This window comes from Gopherus flavomarginatus, chromosome 7, assembly GCF_025201925.1.
Source record: "Gopherus flavomarginatus isolate rGopFla2 chromosome 7, rGopFla2.mat.asm, whole genome shotgun sequence".
In the NCBI taxonomy this organism is placed as follows: domain Eukaryota; kingdom Metazoa; phylum Chordata; order Testudines; family Testudinidae; genus Gopherus; species Gopherus flavomarginatus.
The window spans coordinates 28973949-28996698 of record NC_066623.1 but is presented as its reverse complement, the minus strand read 5'-3'; the positions used below and the strand labels follow the sequence as shown (position 1 = coordinate 28996698).

At 40.9% G+C, this 22750-nt stretch overlaps 1 protein-coding gene across 4 annotated transcripts in view; it reads right to left on the bottom strand.

Moving 5' to 3' along the window:
- Positions 1-22750, bottom strand: part of TENM2 (teneurin transmembrane protein 2) — a 2274099-nt gene that overhangs the window by 240968 nt on the left and 2010381 nt on the right. For all 4 annotated transcript variants that reach the window (XM_050962494.1, XM_050962493.1, XM_050962495.1 and 1 more), the window contains one exon: positions 19394-19628. In XM_050962494.1, the coding sequence (XP_050818451.1) occupies positions 19394-19628 (235 nt within the window). The remainder of the gene's footprint in view (positions 1-19393; positions 19629-22750) is intronic.

Sequence of the window (22750 nt, the reverse complement as noted above, 5' to 3'; positions counted from 1 at the left end):
TTACCTTCCACAGATAAAGAATGGGACTAAAATTATGTTTGGGAAACCAGTGCATTGAGTTTGACAGTGTCAGCACAGTCTATAATAGATTTTTGTCCATATCACAAAACTATTATTATGTGAATCTGCATAGTTGGCATTCTTTGCTCTGGAACAGGCCAAGAGTAGAAAAGCAAGGATACTGCAATTCAGAAATTGACGTGTGTAGGGAAAGTTACGGGAGTAAATCTCCATACTGCATATATATATTAGGTTAATACTGTTGCCTCCTTAAACAATGCTATCCACCCCTCAAATTCATGAGTATTATAATGTATCAATTCTCTTTCTTCAAACAATGTCTGCTGACACTGCACAGTAGCACAGGCAGAGTGACACTATTGGAACAGGGGATGCCCCATTAGAAAATGTCACTGAGGCCCGAAGAAAAGTAGCATAGTATATAAATGGAGGTTACTCACCTGTAACTGAAAGTTCTTCGAGATAAGAGGTTCCTATCTGTATTCCACGTGTTGGTACGCATGCACACCATACACCCAAGTCCGGAAATTCTAGCAAGCAGTGTTTGTTGGTCCACACATGTGCAGTAGATCTCCTCCTGCTCCCACCCAAGGGCATAAGGGGCTGTTCAGGCCGATGTCTCTCCAGTTCCTTCTCTTACCATGAATTCAACAGGATTCGAAGCAGAGGAGATGGAGGATGGGTAGTGGAATGAAGATAGGGACTACATATTTTGAAGAACTTCTAGTACAGCTAAGTAACCTCCATTTCTTCTTTGAGTGATGGTTCTTATGTGTATTCCACACGTGGGAGATTAACAAGATGTGGTCAAACAGAAGGCAGATGCAAAATATTTATATACTATGTCGCAGAAGTAGTAGCTGATTGTGATACTGCTATAGAAGATTGAACCAAAAGTAATGCATTGTGATGGTGCACAAGGAGCTCCAGATAGCTGCTTTACATATCTCTAGTAGAGGCACATCTCTCAAATATGCAGCAGGGGCTGCTTGCACTCTGGTGGAATAAGCCCTCACCCCCTCTGGTGGAGGGGACAGCAGGATGTGAGCTAGCTAATAACAAAGGATAATACGAACAGAGATCCATTTTGAAAGTTTCTGTGCAGATATAACTTGACCCCTTGATCTCTCTGCTACGGAAACAAGTAAGTTAGGCATCTTTCTAACGACTTTTGTTCTTGGCAGATAAAAGGCCAGTGCCCTTTAGATGTTCAGAGAATACAACCTCCTATCTTCTTCCAAGGTATATGGTTTAGGAAAATATATCAGCAAGTGAGTGGCTTGACTGATATGAAACTCTTAACTATAGGGATGATTTTTGGGTAGGAGTGTACCAAGATCTTTTATTTATGGAAGATAGTATATGGCATATCCTCCAAGAGTACCCCTAGTTCACTGACTCGTCTGAGTTATGTAATGGCAATTAGAAGGGCCACTTTCATAAGCAGATGGGCCATAGAGCATAGAGCATGTGGCCAGAGGATCAAAGGGAGGTCTGCTGAAAGACGATAGAGCACAATTGAAGTCTCACTGACACACAAACTTTACCAAGGATAGATTGCACCATTCTGGAACATGAGCACTCTACATCCAATGCCCATCCAAATACCAGGCTCTGAGCTTCGGTGGTTCTGGATTGGGATGCATGAAAGTGCCTTTTGCTGTCAAGAAGATCCAGAAACAGGCAGATGTTTAGGGTGGACACAAACACCTAAGAGCTTTAGTAGATCCGTAAACCAGAACTGTCTTAGCTAGTTGGGCACAATAAAGACGGCCCCAGATCTGTTTTGGTGGATTTTCTGTAGAACCTGTGGTATTAACTGAATGCGAGGAGAGGCATACCTCAGGCGATCCTTTCACAATAGCAGGAAGGCATCTCTCATTGAGCCCTTGACGAGGGCTACTCTGGAGCAGTATAGGAGACACTCCCTGTTCACCTGTCCCGTGGAAAGGTCCCTGGATGGCACTCTTCCTTGGGTGAAGACTTCATCAAGAACTGAATCGTGAATCTCCCATCTGTGGTTCATTGAAAAATGTCTGCTGAGACTACTAGGGAGTTCCGCACTCCTAAGCAGTAAGTATACTAGTGAAAGGGTTACGTGATGGCGGATGAATCAATTCCACAGACTGACTGCCTCTATACAAAGAGGGAGAGATCTTGTTCCCCCTGCTTGTTTATATAGAAGATAGTTGTCACATTGTCCAACATTATTTGGACGTCAGGAAAGGAATCCACATCCAAATTTTGTCTACTAGAGAAGAGAGTCCATAACCTCGGATGGAACTGTTACTTTGTTGCTGATGCTGCTGCTTTCTGGTAAGTATACAGACAGAAGCCAGGCCTGTAGACAACAAAAATGGATTCTGGCAAATGGCATTATGTGTGTGCATGAGCCATGTAGCTGAGGAGAGAAAAAGAAATTCTGACTGAAGTCTGGGGTCTAATAGTACCTGGCATATGAGATCACCCATGGCCTGAAACCTCTCAAAAGGTAGATAAGCTCTTGCTGTGGATGAGTCCAATGTCACGTCTATGAAGCTTATGGACCTCATGGAAGTCAATGAGGATTTCTTGTGTTGATGCAAACACCTAGGGAAGGCAGTAGACTCAACAGGAATCAGATTGCCTGTTTGACTCCCTCATAGGATCTGCCCATCAGAAGCCAATCGTTGAAGTACTGCCAAGACGGTGAATCCCTTTCTTCTCATCCAAGCTACTATCAGGGAACAAAAAACTTCTGTAAAGACCCTGGGTGCTGTGGGTGGTACAAAGGAGAGGACTCCAAATTGGTAATGGTCTTGACCAAAGAGGATCCCAAGTTACCTCCCGTGGGATGGGTAAATGTCTTTGCATCTTTCATGCTGAGAGCCATAAACTCTGTGCCCTCCTCTAGGGAGGGAATTATTGATGACAAAAATAGTATGTAGGAGTTTAGCTTTTGGATGAATATGTTCAGTTGATGTAGGTCAAGAATTGGCCTCCATCCCCTGCTCTTTTGGGGGATCAAAAAGTGAGGGGAATAGAACCCTTCCCCTTGATGATGAGGTAGAAACCTTTCTATTGTTCCCCAGAGGAGAAGCAAGTCCACCTTCCTGGTGGAGAATCTCCTTGTGACAGTGGTCCCTGAACAGGAACTGGAAAGAGGGTTTGTGGATGGGAGTTGCCAGAAACTCAGATACCTGCTGTGAATAACTTCCAGTACCAATGTATTGGTAGTTAGGTCCCTCCAGTTGCAGGCAAATTGGGTAAGGCAGCTTCCAATATAATCTGAGGAGGGGAATGATGTGGCATCAATAAAGACACATGGATCTTAACAGTAGCATCAAAATAAAACTCTTTGGCTGAGGTGGATGTTGAAGAGTCTATGTTCCTGGGCCTATAAACCTTTTGTCTTTTACATGATGGTCCCTGATGACACTGATGATAAAAAGGGCTGAGGAGGTGATCTCCCACTATGCCCTGTTTGTGATGTTCTCTCTTGAAGACAGTATTCTCAAGGAACAGCTTGATTGTATCAATATCATAACCTTAGTCCCAGATTTGGACCTTAGCGTCCAAAATATGGGGGTTAGCATGAAAACCTCCAAGCTTAGTTACCAGCTTGGACCTGGTACTTGCTGCCACCACCCAAAAAATTAGAGTGTTTTGGGGCACTCTGGTCCCCCTGAAAAACCTTCCCTGGGGACCCCAAGACCCAAATCCCTTGAGTCTCACAACCAAGGGAAATAATCCTTTTTCCCTTCCCCCCTTCAGGTGCTCCTGGAGAGATACACAGACACAAGCTCTGTGAATCCAAACAGAGTGACTCCCCCCTCTCCGTTCCCAGTCCTGGAAACCAAAAGCACTTTCCTATTCCCCCAGAGGGAATGCAAAATCAGGCTAGCGATTTTAACACACACAGATCTCCCCCTGATTTCTTCCTCCCACCAATTCCCTGGTGAGTACAGACTCAATTTCCCTGAAGTAAAGAAAACCTCCAACAGGTCTTAAAAGAAAGCTTTATATAAAAAGAAAGAAAAATACATACAAATGGTCTCTCTGTATTAAGGTGATAAAATACAGGGTCGATTGCTTAAAAGAATATTGAATAAACAGCCTTATTCAAAAAGAATACAAATCAAAGCACTCCAGCACTTATATTCATGCAAATACCAAAGAAAAGAAACCATATAACTTACTATCTGATCTCTTTGTCCTTACACTTAGAAACAGAAGATTAGAAAACAGAACTACTTCTCCAAAGCTCAGAGAAAGCAGGCAGACAGAAAAACAAAGACCTTAGACACAAAATTCCCTCCACCCAAAGTTGAAAAATCCGGTTTCCTGATTGGTCCTCTGGTCAGGTGCTTCAGATGAAAGAGACATTAACCCTTAGCTATCTGTTTATGACAGCCCTGTTTGTGATGTTCTCTCTTGAAGACAGTATTCTCAAGGAACAGCTTGATTGTATCAAAGGGTAGGTCCTGGATGGTACTCTGCACCTTTCTAAGGAAACCTGATGATTTTAACCATGAGTCTCTCCTCCTAACAATGGCTGTAGCCATTTCCCTGGACACAGTATCCACAGCATCCACTGTGGTGTGGAGGAAAGTTCTGGCCACTATTAATTTTCCCTCATGAATTAAAGCCTGGAAGTGGGCTCTAGCCTCTTCCGGGAGCTTGTCCTTAAAATCCAGAAACTTGGTACTGATTCTGGCAGTCTAGGGTAGGGCTCCCATGGCCCCCCGTAGTGCCAGTGGGATGGATCAACAAGCAGTTGCTTAGCCAGTCATGTCTTGTCAGAGGCAGAGATTCTGATCTTCTAGGCCTTCTGTCTGGGGCTCTCTTCCTGGTACTACCAAGATTCCTGAGGAGCTTCTGACTCATTGGAAGAAAAGGCTGGAACCTGGTCTACCAACGGAACTGATGGTACTGGTGGCTGGCAGATGGGATGGGAGAATAACTCTGCATCCTTGGAATAGCCTCTTTTTCTGAAGTAACAATGTTATAGACACCATGTCAACTCTAGATGTGGAAGGGAGCTCCAGAGGCTGTTTATCCTTAGCCATAGCCAATGGAACTGGTGCCAAACTGAGGGATCCATACCGTTGCACACCACTGTCTCTTGCTAAGAAGATGTACTCAGACCTAAGTCTTTAGTGCCCCCATGAGTACACTCTCCCAATTTTGATGGTGTCAGGGAGGGAGCCCCTCTCTTCATGGCAGTCTATGAAGGTGCCACTTACTTTCATGGGAAACCTTCCCTTTAGGCTCAGAAGTCTTAGCCTCCATTCCTGAGCTCATGCTTGGAAGGGTGCCTCCCGTGATGTATTGGGTGGGCCTGGATCTGACTGGGGTCTCATTGTCTTCCCCATCAGGTGTTTCTTAAGTCTCGGTTCCCGACCCTCACAAGTTCTCGGGGGAAAGGACTGGCATATGTTGCACTTGGCTGAGATGTGAGCCTCACCCAGGCAACAGAGGCAGTGTTGATGTTAATCACTCACAGAAAACAAACAAGGGCAGAAAACAGTTTTTGAAATCTGGAACCATGGGCATAATCCCAGCGATCTTGGAGGGGGCAGGGATTCCCTGGAGTGGGAAAAAGGGGGAACTACTACACTATACTATTTACAGAAATGATACAGTATAAAGGAGCCAAGGAAACCAAAGATTCTGACTCAGACCATGTGGCAATAAAACGGAACTGGAGAGGCACTTGCCCATACTGCCCTTAAGCCCTCGGTTTAGAGCATGAAGAGAGCTATGGTGCATTGCAGACCAATGGACACCACTTGCAAAAAAATTCTGGATTCGGTGTGCCTGTGTACCCAAGTGAGGAATGCACATAGGTATGTTCACTTGAAGAACTAGGATGCAGTGAGGACTGTGACATGCTGAGTCTCATTAAAGAACATTTAAAAATCTTCTTTATGCATTTCAAATTGGTGGTTGTAATCTCTGAAATCACTGGTCTGAGATTTGGCTGATTGTCTCTCACTCTTCCCATTTATTAGTTAAGATTGGACAGCAGGCTCTTGTTGTCAGATTCTGGGGCAGAACTGTGCAGGACTTGGCAGCCAAGTTTACACAGCAGAGGATCTTTGCTGCCTATGGAAGTCTGCTGTTCTGGTGGTGGCTTCATGGCATGTAGCAGTCAGCTTGTTTGGTTTAGATATTGGAACATTAAAAAAAACACTTTGTTCTGATTGGTTTATTCAAATAACTTGGTTTACAATAAACGCTTGCTGGCAGAAATGGCCACTCCATTAATGAAGTACATAAATACACATATTTAAGAGCAAAAATGTCAGCTTGATAAGAAAGGCTAAAAAAAAAAGCTTGGATCATTGACTCTGGTCCCCAGTGTTTTTCAGAGCTAGACTGTTATATGCAGCAAATACCACATGTTTAGCATTCATAGTGAAGGTGAGGGGCACATCTGTGATTACACGGAAGTAGATCCTGATTTAGGAAAGGATTTTAGATCCTAGTGCAGCAGATACTGAGTTTATTATGCAAATCTGTGTATATGTGGGTAGTGATAGTCACACCAGACTTTCCTTTGCAGAGCTGATCCTCAGAGTAGAAACACTGTGTCTGCCGGCAGCAATGCAACAATGCTTTGTAAGTGGAGATACTTGTAATGGATAAACATACATAGGAAGTCTACTTAAACATAGACAAGAAACACAAAAAATAAATATTAAATTACTCTTTTCATCAAGACAAAGGATCTCCAGAAAACAATCCCTACTCCTACACCTTCTTTATGACAACCTCCCAGGGACAACCCCCAGTATAAATATGGAAAAACTTCATTGATTTCAATGGAGTTACTCTGGATTTACATGGGATAAACTGAAAGGAGAATCAGGATCATGTCAGGTCTGAATCTGATCTCTTTTACACCAATGTAAAGTAGGAGAAAATTCATTGAAATCGATGTAATTACACCAGAGTAAAAACAGTGTGAAGATAATCAGGCTCATAATCCTCAAGTGACATAGTCTGCTCTCATTTATACTATTGTATATCCAAAGTAATTTAACAGTTAGCAACTGAGTTATTTCAGATTTATACTGGTGTACTGACAGCAGGATTTTGTCTCCAAGACTGTACCCACTGTGCCATGAGTTCTGGCACCTTGAAAACATGTATTATGATAACTTTAAAATAATTTATTATTTTTGAGAGCACCTCCACAGGTGCAATATCAAACCTCAACTCAGATCGATGTTCCTGCTAACTGCATCACTATAATAAATACACTGTAGATTAGGAAAGTTGGTCAACCTACAATCACACAGTCAGTAGTGGCTTAGTTCACAAGTGCATGATACATTGTCATTGCACTCTTCTCATCTGCTCTGCCCTCCTAAGAGGCAGATTGCTAGAAAAAATTCAATGAACAGGAACAACTGACAGGGCAATAGGATGGAGAAGATACCAAATACTCTGATTTTTGCACTCGCCAGTCATTCAGCACTTTAAAACAACAATGCAGTCCTTCCTTTTTGTGGGAAGTTAGCTACAAACAAAACAAAACAAACCCACAAAAGATTTTTTAAAGCAGATTACAACCCGGATCTGTCAATTCCAAAAGTGTCCTCTGAAACTGTGATTCTGCTCAGAAAAATGACACTGCAGTGTTCCATGTTTATTTGTATTTCACTGACTACGCATCAGATTAACTCAGTGTAAAGATTTTGTCCATATGCCCCCGCAGAGCTGTGATGTTTGCCACTTCCCCACAACTTGCTCCTCCTATTGCCCTCCTACACAGGAGCATTCCCTCTCCATGAACCTCATCAGGGCTTTATTCTCAATGCCCATGCCATGGCCTGTATTGTCCCTATGTGCCTTCTTGGTATGTTCCCAGTACCTGCTATGCTCTTCTACTCCCCAGCCACATTCAGCTTTTAAAACATGAATGTGGTACGGAAGTATGGTGAGGTCCAAAGATGTGGGGAGCACGGTAGCTATATGTGAAAGGGCATGGAGTCTCTGGGTGGGGTCCTGGGGAACAGGACTGTGGGGAGGTTTGGATGAAACCTCAAGAGAGCAGAGGGCTTTAAGGGAGAATAGGGATTTGTGTGAGACAGGAAGGAGCCATGATGGGTGTATGGGATTATGGTGGGGGAGAGGAGAACCTGAGCTACCTAAAAGGTGATGGGGAAAGCGGGGGGCTTGAGTTCAGAACGGGGCCTTGGGAAGAGAAGTAAAGGGGAGAGGAATTCTCCTCTAATGAACCACCTATTTGTTTCCAGTCAGAGAAAAACTGAGCTGGCGGGGTGAGACACAGAAGCATGAGGGAGCCCTTCATAGGTTCCCTGCACAGCTGCAGGATGCCCCCTACCCCACCAATCACATCACATAACAGACCACATGTTTCACTTTGAAACGTCAAAAGTGGTCTGTGTGCAGGATTTTATCAGAATAAGTATGCACGAAGTCTGTGGGGATTGTGGCTGTAAATTAGAGGAACAAAAAGAAATGTCAGAAAAATTGTTTTTTGTTTTTTTAAAAAACGAGTTTAAGTATTTCTTCAGCAAAAGTATGTTACTATCTATTTACCTATATATAGATAAGATAGATATAAATATCAGTGACATTTGATACTGCATGCACATAGGGTGACCAGATAGCAAGTGTGAAAAATCAGGACGGGGTAGGTAATTGGCACCTATATAAGAAAAAGCCCCAAATATCAGGACTGTCCCTATACAATCAGGACATCTGGTCACCCCATGTGCACAACACAATTTATATAAAACACATACTATAGGTGTATACTGAGAGACACATTTGCATTTAAAAAAGGACTAAAATCCCTCCATATAGAAGTTAATTGTCCTATGAAGAATTAGTTTGTCAAAGAGAATAATTCAACCATTAAAGTGTCAGATGGAGGAATTTTAGTCCTATTGTAAATGCAATCCCTCTCTCAATATATACCTATAATATGTGTTTTATATATATTATGTTTGAACATGCAGTACCTGTCATTCCTATTATATACCTACACAAACAGGCACCATATGCGTAAACACATACACACAAACACACTGCTATCTCCTCTGTACATATAAGCCCACGCCACTGACGCAAACAGGACAAAACTTGTGAGAACATGCTATTTCAGTATGTTTTTTGGCCTGCAGCACATAATCAATATGCAAGGAACTGCACGGTTTAGTAGCCAAGAAAATGCCATTACGCCAGGAAACAATCATTTAGAATCAACACATAAATATTGTTATGACACTTAACATCCATTCAAGTAGATTCTGAAGCCTCTCAGCAGCAACCAAGTTTCCAGTGAAGCATTATCTAAAACCAGCACACCGGTCCTTGAAAGGCTCACGGTTTCTTAAATGCTGGGTTCCCTAGGCTCCTAAGGCAAAGCTTTTTAAAAATGCAAGTGTTAAGGCAGGCTGTCATGCATGCTGCCTTAAATACCAGAATAACCTGTCACTGCCATCTTGAAACTCTTAACAAAGACACAGTTGGACACACAGAAGCACAGTAATTGAAAGCTGCCTGACAGGAAGGTAGTATGTTAGACTGAAAGGCAGGTGCCAGCTTTTAGGGCACCTTATTCTGTCACAGCATTAAACAGAACATAAAAGGGGCTATGTGCAGGAGGTTTCAGTTAAAAGTAACTAAAGCAGGTAGAGAAAAAGAAAACATCAGTACAGTACAATGGCTGCATTATCATCATATTGTTTAATGAGTGGCAACACTTTTTCAGAGGATAAAGTTCACATTCTAAAGCAAAACAAGTCATTGGTTACAGGGAGGGAGAGGTGAGCTTGAATTTTACACAGAATACCAGTGCCATGTCTGCAGCTGGATGTGTCTTCATCTAGTCAAAAAGACACCAATAGCTTGATCCTACCCTAAGAAAGGCAAGAGTGAATTGCCACATATTGCAGCTTGTAAAATCTGCAACGGCATTGAGTTGACACAGTATACGACAAAGTGCTTTAATACACAGGCCCTTGTTAAAAATAAAAATAATCAGTGAGAATAACTTCAGATGTGAACATGCCACAAGAAAATTGGCTAGTAACGTGCATGTGTACTTGCACTAGATAGAATCAGAACTGCTCCACTGTGTGTCATAGAACCAATACCTCCAATAGCTACAGGCAATTCTCCTTTAGCTGAAATTATAGTAGCCTGTTTCTTTGAAAAGGAAAGATTTGGTTTTATCTGCTGCAAAGTTCCAAGCGGTCATGGTATGCAGACACGCACAAATGTTCGTGTCCCTTTTACTCAGATTCTTCCTTGAATTACAAAACATCTCAACAATAGAGCTATCCACATAAAATAACCTCACAATCAGAGACTATATTTAAACGTTACACGGATAAAAGCCTAAATCAAGCCAATTAATCAAGGATGAAAAACAACAACATTTTAATAACAAAAAAATCTTAAACATGCTCGCTTCTTCCCATAAAGTGGATTCCACCGTTGGTTTTTCATGTCCCAATCTTTACGAACTAGAATGAGAACAAAGGATGAATGCAGAAATCTTGCCTTCTAACAGCTAGAACAACCCTATCATTATTTGGAACTTCTCTCTTAAAGGGGTGTTTTTGCCAGTGTGCCCCCTTCTCCCTTTTCTGGCAATCAAAGAGTCTACATTTGTTAGATTAATCTAGAACTACTTTAGTCTGCTAAACTGATCTTTCTAAAATGTTTCTGCACTTCGTCCAAGTATTTGGCCCAAAGGCCTATAAACTGCTTGAAGATGCTTTTGGGAAAAGCGCATACTAACCTCAGGTTCTCTAACATGCTTCATTCATTTATTTATTAACTTATTTAGACAGGCCCAGAAGGTACAGGGCAGCTGCCTAGGTGCAAAAGAAGTCTACCCAGCTTCCATCTGGCAATGAGGTGAGTGAAGGATCTGCTCTCTGACCACAGGCCAGCAAAGAGGACAAGAGTGTAATACACCCATTGCCTCGCCCCCACCCCAAACCAGCCAGACATTCAAGGGGAAATGTACCGTACCCTATGAATGGGCATAGCAGCAGCTGCTCTCTCTGTGTGTGCTCATAACTCACTCAGACATAATCCCTCCTGGAACTGCCTGCAGGTGGTGCAGGCGCACACTGCCTTTAGTATGTAGCACCATGGAATGAGCACCATGGAAACACCTTGAGCCCTTCTTAATTATATTATTTAACTCAAGGTGTTTCTATGGTGCTCATTGTCTTCATATCTGTTTGTCCTCCTGAAAATACACATGCTTCATGCTCATAGAGGTTCTCACAGATTTGTATCCACCAGCAATGGCACCTATGGGCATATTGCTTACAGTAATACCAGCACAAATATGCCTGCCTTCTGTTACTTTGACATTCACTTAGGGTTCTGATTCTTCATGGCCTGGGTAATCATTTATCTCTGTCCCAAAGGAGTGCAAAAGACAACCCAAACTGCAAAGAACTGTTGAAACTAGACACTAGAGTTTCTGACACAACAACTGCCACATTGGTTGAGACCAGTGGCCCACCAGTCACCAACAGTGTCCAGCACCAAATGCTTCACAAAAAACTGCAAAAGACTGTAAATTATTGTGAGATACTTTGCCTCCAGGGAACATTTCCTCCTAAACTCCAATAGGCAGAGGCTGGATCATGAGCATTTGAAAATGTTATGAAGAGCTTATATATGGGGGATTGTATAACAGGAAGCATTTGACCAAATGACCCAGTGACTTGCTTTCCTTTGATCATACTTAGTTCCATTATTCAGAAAATGGGGAAAGAATATGAGTCATAATTGTATTTCTCAAACTGCTAACAAGAGCCCTTCATTTTTCCTCTATTTAATTACTACTAATTATTTGACAATACTTGTGAAGTACAACTGGAGTCTGCAAGTGGATTTCAAGGCACTTTAAAGTATCACTCAAACTAGAAATCTTGGTCTCTAGAATTTCCAAAGGGTGCCCCTGAAGAACATAGGTGAAGACTAGCTAGTTTGCACAATGTATATTTTCGGAAAACTGCCAAAGACAGGACTTGAACTCACAGTGAGTAAGAACAGCTCAAGTTTAGGAATCACAGAACATCATATTGAGCCAGTCAGTTACTGTGACAAACTATTTGCAAAACCTCTGACTTCAACAGAACCCTAGTCTTTTCGCACATGCATATTTCAGTCTTTGAGGTGTGTCAGTTGAGTTTCTGCTGACCTGGAGTTCCAAACTTCACCCATAACAACTTTATCAATATTGACAGGTGTCATAGTAGCAGCCGTGCTAGTCTGTATCTACAAAAAGAACAGGAGTGCTTGTGGCACCTTAGAGACTAACAAATTTATTTCAGTATAAGCTTTTGTGGGCTACGGCTCACTTCTTCGGATGCTTATACTGAAATAAATTTGTTAGTCTCTAAGGTGCCACAAGTACTCCTGTTCTTTTATCAATATTGTTTCCCCAAAAGGGCAATGCATATCATGCACTGGTTGAGATAAGATTGGGGAGGATTATAACCATCCTTTGAGTCTCAAATGTGGGTGCACACACATATAAAATGTTAGAAGAACCGGATGCTTTTGTAAACAGCTGATTTGTAAGGGGGAGGAGAGGCTGAATCTTTACTCAAATGACCTTAAATTTGGACCACTAACCTTACACCGCACCCCAATATAGCGTGACAGATTTAAAGACAATGCAAGTTCAAATGTGGATTTTAGACTCTATAGAATTGTTGCCTTGTCAACAGCAAGTGACTCTCCACCTTAACAGCGGCAGAGCTGCCACTCTGTCATAATGTTCCCTGAAGCCTACAAACAGCTCCCTACCAATAATCCCAAATATACAGTATATAGAAGTGAACAACAAAATATATGCAACCCATAGAATGGATGGAATCAGTCAAAAATATTCTTGCAAAGAAGAAGAATGGACCTAATTTCTATTGCTATTTAAAATTTTTCCTTTCTTTCTGAACTAAGCATTGCTAATTACAGTGATGCAGGCTTAATTCATAGCAATATAAATAACATCAGGCATAAGAACTAGCATTAGGTATCATGCAATCTCAGACAAATATCCTTTCAAAGAAAATCTATAACAGCTCTTGGGTTAGGCTCATTTATGAGCCATTATGCCTTTGACTGGCATCTGCAAATGGCCCCGTGTGAAGTTTCCATAACAAAGACAACTGTTACAGTGCAGGGAATGATGTAAACTTTCACTGTAAAGTGATAGTGCTCTCACTGTGTGCGCCTATAAAGAATCCCTCAAAAGTGTTTCAACCTTTAAAGTTGAAACTGCTTCTCTGGCCATATCAAAATGATGAAAATCATACCTGAATGTTCAAAGTTAGCATTCTCATTATTCAATCTCATAAAAAGTACTGATGGGGGAAGCAATAAATGAACACCTCTTAATTGGAAAATGTGGAATCCCAGTGCTTTTTCAACGGAGGGGAAGAGCGTCTGAAACAGACTGCAGGAGAATAATAAAAGTTAAAGAGCATTAAACTGCAGCGCTGAGCTTAAAGGTAAAGCAGCTCAGTATTCTAGAAATGAACCTTAGAGGCAGCATCTTGATGTGTCACGGTAGTGTACTCATGTGGTTTTAGTTAAGGATATATTAGTTCTTCCATTAGATACCTCAGCTACTTTAAAGAAGATGTAATGACTTATTCTGGCCTAAAATTTCACACGTTCCTCTTAAGAGCAAGGTGTGTGCATGCAATGGCTGTAGCAAGGAAGGTTATGTGGGGAGGGTGCATCAAATTTACTTAAATAAAAATAATTTGAGTGATTTTTCAGAGTACATTTAAAACTATGTATTTTACCAGTGTATATTTTTTCTTTTGCATATATGTTAAAAAGCTATGATTAAGAAAACCCAAAGTGAAACATATGCCATTTACCTATAATCTCATAAAACCCATAATGACCTAATCACATTGGACATATTTTATTTATTTATAACTCAGCTCCATCCCAAACTAATCTCATAAAACAACAACAAAATAAAACAAAAAATGAAAACAAACAAACAAAACTTCACAACATTGAAATAAGACCCAAGTAGTGAAGACTGACATTTAAAAATTATCTGCAGCACCGTCCAAATGGACCACAGGATTTGTAAGGAGGGAGTGGAGAGATGGGTTTCCAAAGGCCACAACAGAAGAGAAAGGAGAGCAGTTTTCTTTGGAGCAAAGGATACCCCAGATTTACATTGCAACACTCAGCTACAGCCTCCATTCAGATTTATAACTTTATTCTGTGCCTTCCATACTCAGACACAGTGGTGTTTGGAATCTAAACTGATATCTGAATTTTGTGTCTTTAATGTAATATTTTCTTGTTAAATAGCTATGTTCCTATTCACTGAACTGTCTCTTTCATAGCCAGAAATAACAACGAGGAGTACTTGTGGCACCTTAGATACTATCAAATTTATTTGGGCATAACCTTTCGTGGGCTAAACCCCACTTCATCAGATGCATGGAGTGGAAAATACAGAGGAAGATATATATAACAGTACATGAAAAGATGGGAGTTGCCTTACCAAGTGAGGGGTCGAGACAATTCAGTTAAAGTGGATTATTATCAACAGGATGAAACGTGATAGTTGGTAATGTGCATTTTGGTGTGGAGCAGAATTTACTCAAGATAATTGAAAACAGGGCCAGCTCCAGGGTTTTTGCTGCCCCAAACAGCAAAAAGAAAAGAAAAAAAAAAGCCACAATCGCAATCTGCAGCTCTACCACCACCGCTTCAGTCTTCGGCGGCTGGTTCTTCACTCCAAGAGGGAGTGAGGGACCCGCCGCCCCTCAGTGTTGGCCGCCCCAAGCAGCTGCTTGCTGGGCTGGTGCCTGGGGCCGGCCCTGACTGAAAAGCTAAAAAAGTAAGAGTTGTAAAACTCTCCTACCTGTCAAATACACAGCACAGATTGTAAATGGTGACTTTGCCTATTGCGCAGCTCCAATATTGAGATTAATAAGCTGACAAGTTTCAAGGAAGACTAAGAAAACTGCAAAATTAAAGTGCATTGCAACGTGAAGAGCCAGTGGCTTGGTGGGATCAGTGCAATGCAGCAAGGTAAAGCTATAAAATAAAGACTGAACTGAAAGGGCAACATAAAGGTCTCATTTGTTTCTGCATTGTCTCTAATAAGAATTTAGAGGCCACATTAGTTTTGGAACATGGGTAAGAATTACAGACTCATCTTGAAAGTTACAGATGGATTTGGTTCTGCAGGTATCAATTTTAGTAAAAACTTACTAGAAATCATAAAAAAGAAAAAAAAACCTTTCCTGGGTTAATATTCTTATGATGGAGTTTATCATCAAGACCTGTCAGCTATTTAATCTTAGATAGTAAGAAAAATCAATCATGGGACAACTTTGCAATAATTTTTGAGCATAGCACAGTGAGAATGTTTTCTACAATCTTGATGCTTTGTTGTGAAAAGCCTGTGTGTATCAATGACTTCAATTCATAACCCCCGAATATCCTATATCAGCTAAGAATACTGGCATTAGCAAACTGATCTTTTGTTTTCAAGGTGAATTTGTGAGTTGCTGGAGATTTTATTATAAAAAAAAAATCTAGGATCTATCACCTATAATTAAACTGACATGGGCTGCTAGGCGCACAAGTGGAAAATAAGGTTGATGACAAGTCCTGTGAAATTTTATCTTGTTAATTCTGTAAGACTCCTTAGCAATCAAATGCAGTCTATATATCATACAGATGTAAATCAACACATAAATATACATATGCCAATATACATATTTCACTTTTTTTCCTCTGTTGTCCCTGTCTTGTGCCTGAGAGCTGTAGACATCTTGTACACCGAATGTGCAATCCTAAAAACCCCTTCCTTACGTAGTTAGTCACATTGATCCCAAAAAAAGTGAGTAAGGATTAACTATGCTAAGGTTGCAGGATTGTGTACCCTAGACAACAAATATGGTTTAGTGGTTACAGCGGAGAACTGGGATTGCATTTTGTCTTTCTTGCTCTGCCACTCATCCCTGACATCTAACACTCTAAGAATAACATCCCTTGGGCTCCAAGCTCATGACCAATATGAATTCAGAAAAAGCACTATGAAATTCTCCTCAAGTATGTAGTGGTTGGTAAATTGGGAGAATTTAAAACTTGGTTCACCATGGTTACATGTTCCAAGTATTTTTGTATTGAAGAACAACAGTTTACACTCCAGAAGAGTTCTTAAATATCTCCCTATGCATTCTAGCCTCAGACAGTGAATTACCGGGCAGGATCAGGCCATTCCAAAGAGGACTCTAATTTTTATTTAGACAGTTCTCAGTAATAGATGCCAGATCCATTTTACTATGTAAGATCAAGTTTCACAGTAGCTGAATTATTCTCAACAGATCTGGCACTTAAGAATAGTGTCTTGGCAGTTGGTCAAAATATTCTTATCTGTTACAACTTTCTTAGTAAAAGAAATCAGCACCAGAGCCATCATCTCCAATTTTCAATTTGGTCACCTGAAACTTTTGATAACCCTCACTCCCCACTGGCTTTTGTGCTCAGCTCCTCCACAGCATCCCTGGCCCATATCAGAGTCTTAGTGGGGCAGAATAATATTAAGTAGAGGTACAGAATATCTTTAGTGAGTCCCAGAATAGGTCAAAATCCATACAGTCTAGAAGATGAACACAATAGTATAATATTCCTTGGATCCTGAAATGGCAAATATTAAAGCCCTTGATAATACATATAAACAAAGTTAATGCATTCCTTTTTATCCTTCACATCAACTGTCTGGTTTTGCCCTGAGATCTACCTGTGTCACTGCCACAAAGCCAACAAGAGCAGAGCAAGCATAACTGAGGGTAGACCTGCTCCCCAACTCTCCAATACTAGTCTTCTCCAGAACAGATCATTGCAGTATAGCCACTCTGACTAACAGACTGTAACAGCCCCACACTCTAGATTCAGCATAAAACCAAACCACACTCACTCCCAGGCAGTTTATGTAGCAACTGTCCAGCAATAAAGTCCAGCAATAAAGACTGACCTCTAGAGCTCCACAAAAAGAAGCCACTCTTAAACCAATCTCTAGCTATTAGAGATCAGGACAAGACCAAAGGAGAGGGAGAAATAGGGGCTGATTATCTCATATCTGCTTACGGCAGGGTTCTAGCACCTTCTGCTGAACCATTTGGTACTGGCCACAGCCAGGGACTGAAGAAGATGGACCTTGGCCTGATCCAGTATGGCAAATCCTGTATTCTTAGAAAGGTTCCAATTCACATCAAATCCCAACAGCCATGGCTGCCCTTCAACCAAAACCATGGATGAGAGACACGAGGTAGAAAACAATCCAACTTCTCAACCAACAATTAGCCTGTGCAAACATGGGTGTGCAAATACATCCCACCACCAATCCACTTTCCCATCTGCTCCATTCTTTTATTTCATAGCATTATTGTAGTGAGGCAGTGTGGGCTCCCTCCGACCTGGAGAGCAAGAAACCACTACACTCCCCCTGGTGAGTGCGGCTAAATCTACCCCCATTCCTCCTTAAGTCCTGGGGCAGGACAGGAAGTATAAAATGAGAGCCCTGCAGCTCAGCTGGTGCTGAAGACTGGAGGGAGCAGATATCTCTTCCAGGATCCCAGACTTGGCCCTAAGTGGAGCTGTGCCCTGCAATTGGAGGAGGCAGACGAATGCCCTGAGGAGCTGTGGGTACTGCTGGCTGCCGAGTAACCAGAGGGGACACAGGATCTTTGGACTCTGGAGCCCTCCTACACCCAGTTTTTGCTGCCAGAGAGTGAGTCAGCATATTTTGGCAGGATCCCCATTGACCCAGTGGCAGGATCCCCTGGAACTGTTAGGGCCCTGGGCTGGAAGAAGGGTGGGCCCAGGTCCGCTTACTGCCAACCCCATCTCTGGAGTGGCAGCCTACCCACCTTAGGCAAGACAGCTTGTGCTTGCCTGTTTTTACTCTGCCCCAGCCAGGAAGCTGGGCCATAGACAGTTTGCTGTCTGCCCCTGCCAGAAGGCTCTTGGCTAAAGACTCCTTGGGCTCTGCCCCACCCATAGGGCCAGAGCTTCCTTATAGACTGCCAATTATAGACAATTGCTGTCTGTCCCAGGCAGAAAGCTGTGGGCTAAAGACTGTTTGCACTTTACCCCCTACACTCCAGAGGGCCAGAGCTTCCCCATAGACTGATTACTACCCACCTGTAGTGAGGTGGAGTGGCCTCTCTCCCCATTCAAGAGTGAGAGACGCTACAATTACGTCTACCAAAATGTATAAAGTACAATAACCTTCTAATCTATTCTTATGGGCTCCCAGCAATTGCAGATACAAGACACGTGCTTTATGACACCATCAGATAGTCCCGTATGTTTCAATAACAAGCCTGCCCACTCGAAAGATAGGAGTGGGCAGAAAGAGCAGTGGGTTGGTGCTAGTGCTCAGATGTATCACCACAGTTGCTAGTTCTAATTTCCATGAGACCAGTGTCTCTTGATATTTAAAGCACAAGTTAGAATTAAGATGGAAAAAATGACAATGAAACTGAATGCTTAGAAATGCAGTATGTCAGAAAACTTCTTTTTGTATTGATTTATTTTGGCAATCATAACTGCTGCACTTTTTCTTCTTTCTTTCTTCTTTTTTTATACATAACTTGTGTGCCCCACAGGCATCAAGCTGCTAGTGTGTACAGGAGGGATTAAAGTGAGTCTGCATGTAGGATGAAATATAAATTAAAATTATACTTCTGTCAATCTTGAATCAGGGATTGTTTCTAAAGGTCTCCCAAAACGCTAAATTTCAAATGAGTCTTCATTTACTACTGCAGGATAGGCCAAATGCATAATTTATTAGTGACAGTCAATATACCCTTATAAGTAAGTTCTCCCTGAGCTTTGGAGTAAAAATATGTTATGCTAATTCTATTAGTTAGGTACACAAGAGCTGTCTGAATGAACAAACAAGTATTAAAACAAGAGACAGGAACAAAGAGATGTCTAACTGTCCATTTGCTAATGTCAAGTAAATAAGAGGTGTTCTAAACTAAATATATATTTATGTTGTGTTAGGTAAAAGATGAATTGACATAAAGTCAATAAAATATATCTCTTTTCTTTTAACCAAATTCATATGTATTTTCTTAGCTGTTCTTTTCAATGCAGTTGATTTTATACATGCTTATATAACATTGTAGTACTTTCAGTATAAGACAGCCTTGAGTTTCCAAGTCTCAATTAACTAAAAATACCTGCTATCTGAAACATGTACTGTAAATTCGCTCAATCGTATGAAATCTCATTTATCCATGCTTATTCAATGTCCCCATGACATTCAGATAATTGAGATTATACTGTGTATTTTTAGTGCAGTCCATTCCTTGTGACATACCTTGTCTCAAGTGGAACATTGCTATTGAGTACCCAGCTGTCTTGAAGTTGCACAGACTCAGGAGTGGTGGCCAAGTCATTTGGTGCAGGAGCTGGTGCATGGATCTGGTTCCGCCGATTTGTGAGAGAGTTCCTATTGAGGGAGTTGGCAGAGGAATGATGATGAGACAGTGTATGATTGTGAGGTGGTGGGAGAGGTGGTCTCAGTGTTGACTGGCTGTGGTGATTTGAAGGGCCTGCAAGAAAAAAGAGAAATAGTCATCAACATTTGATGATGGCAGGTTTTTTTTTTCCCCCCATAGCGTCAACAAGCCTCAGGCCTTTTGAAAATGTACCCGTTACAGCACAGGTTCAGTTAGATAACAATGGTAAAATGACACTGGGAAGTTCCATACTTAATCTCTCTTAAAAAACACCAGGGTAGGGGCCTGATTCTTCTTTCACTTATGCTGGTTTTACACCAGTACAGGGAGAAGAGATCAGGCCTCAAACAAGTACATTTAACAATGAAAAAGATGGACCAAATCCTTCACGTACTTTAATGGGATCAGGCTTTGGCCTGATTTTTCTAACTGGCAGTACCACAAACTCTGTGAAATCTGAAAATTATGCTGCTATTCCTCCTTCTCTCACTGGAATGTGGCTAACAATGTCGTTGACGATGAACAAGGGATGGGGGAAAATAAATCTAGCTCATTTGCCCAGGACTGGGATGGCTTTGCCTTGATAATAGGAATACAAACTTGTTTTAGTCAGTAAGTAAGCAGATAAAATTCAGAAATACACAGGAAGACAATATAATGGCCGAGAAAGTATCACTTAAATACAGTCACTTTTCTAACCATAAGCTCATAATGGTAAACAAGCTTATTTAATGAAATTCCTTATGTTCTGGCAATTTTAAAATTTTAATAAAACTAATGAAAGAGATGAAAAATACAAGTTAATCCACAAGTAAGTGGATTAACTGCATGTCTTAATCATTACATTAATTTGTAGTTTTCTAGTGAACAATAATTAGAAAAAGTAACTAACAAAATTACAATTATACTGATGTATGTTTGTTTTTAGACACTATGAAGCACATTGTGCATTTAATGACTCAAACAATATAAGAAAATATCACTGGGGAAAATATTTACAGATTGATCTATTTTCACACGGAACTACAAAGTATTGCAAATATACTCTTCTCAATTAATTCTAAATTAATTAAGTTCAACATTTTCAAACTTGGGTGCCTAAAGTGAAACTCCTAGATAAGTAACTTGTTTTCCAGAGCTTCTCGTCACCTGTTCAAAGGGTGCTAAGCACTTCTGAAAATCAGCCCACATAGCCATAAGCCTAAATATGGATTTGAGAGCTTCGTTTTAGGCATTTAAGTTTCAAAATTATAGCCAGAACACACTGCCTATTCAAAGCCAGAATCAGGCCAATGGTGTGCAGTCATGCAAGGGAGAGAGAGTAACAGGGACCCTCTTTCCATGATCACTTTGTACAGGTGACATCCAGAATCCTGCAACGTGAGGTCTTTGTGTGCAAGAGGAAATGCTAACACCACCAATGGCACAAGGCAACCTACAGGTGACAGTGGTAAATTCATGCTTCTTCCTTCCTTTCTCTCCATCTTACAGAGTGCATTCTGCTATAGAGTGCAAAATGACCTTTCCTGATTGGATTCTCCAAGCACTCTGCCTGTGTCCTCTGCAGACAGGATTTTTGGGAGCTGGCACTCTTGCTGTACTGCCACACCAGAACCACCTCACTCAAGATTGCATAAGGAGGGGAGGGGTGGGGAATATTGTCCTTCGGAGAGAAATGTTGATCTTCCTAAGTATTTTTGTGGCCCTTAGAGACCACAGTGATGGGCAGATGAGACAGAAACAAATGGGTACGTTTTATTGTGACTACTTGTGTAAGCAAAAAGCTGCCCTATGAGGAGACTCTTTAAAAAGTGACTAACAAAAAGAAATCCTATACTTCACAAGGTACTGTAAGCTGCTAGATACAGTCTCTTAAGAAATGGAAATAGCATATAGCATATCTTCTCAATTTTATCCTAACAGAATGTCTATCACTTTGGAGCAGTGCATCCCAAACTTTGCGGTTCATCACATGTGCTGTCTGCCCCCTATTCATTCTGCCCTACATATTTTTAAAATGCTTCATCCTTCTGGTAGTAGGCTGAAGGAGGTAGTTTAACCTAACATACTATTTATTATACATCAAACGCTTAATCTACACACCGTGCTCTAGGTCCTTGTACACTTCTTGGAAAGGAGACAGAGTCAGACGCAGCAGGAAGACAATGTATTTGGATAATATCCAAGTACAGATGAGCCCAGTGGAACTATTTTCTCAAAGTCTGAATTTTGGCATTGAACAAAACATGTTAATTTGGATTTCAGTAAATGGATTGTTGTGAGTGATAAAATGCAAATATGACCACTTATTTATTAAGTTACTTCAGGAAGCCCAATGTTTCATATGTTCTGCAATCAACCTATGTTCTGAAGCAGCATCTCTTTTTCATATACTAATCTATGTACTTTCTCAACAATATCTCTTAATACTGTAGGTAGAGATCACACCTATAAAAGGAAACAAAGTTAATACTTCCTTTTTGGTGTGTGCTAGTTTTAAATGACTAAGGATATTTTAGATACGTTATTACATGGTACATTCATAATGACTCAGATTCATGAAAGCACTTAAGAACACGCTTAAATCTATCTCTAGTCAGGACAGCACTTAAATGTATGGTTAGTTTTAAGTACGTGCTCAGGTCCCATTGACTTTATGAAACACTCAACTGCTTGTCTGAATATGAATGGACTTAATCACTTAAACTGTTTAAAATAGTTCCCTTAGTTTTGTCTGGCAAGGGAGGATAAACATGGAAAAGACAGATATAACTATGTACAGTATTTTGCTGTAAAATTCAGTTTTGAGACATACAGCCTTGCCAGCTGCAACAGAGAATCTATGAACCTTGCAAATTTTCAGCCACAATATTAGACACATCTTTTTTTTTTAAATCAGTCAATAGTTAAGTCAATACAGCAATACTAATAAAAAACATTTCTACAAGACAGCAAGATTAAGGAGGCAACAGGTTGAGTTCAAGTTCCCAAGAATACATTTAATTTAGTTCAAGTATATTATTTAAATACAAAACTATATACATTGTTGTTTACAGCTATCCTAAGGAATTGACTCGATACTGCAGCTGCTAAATCTCAAAACGTTTATTTATATCAAATCAAAAACATTGTAACACACAGTACAGAACAATCAAATAAGTAACTAAATTAAATGTGTATTTGTAAGCTTAAATGCCCCAGAGAGAGGGACCTGC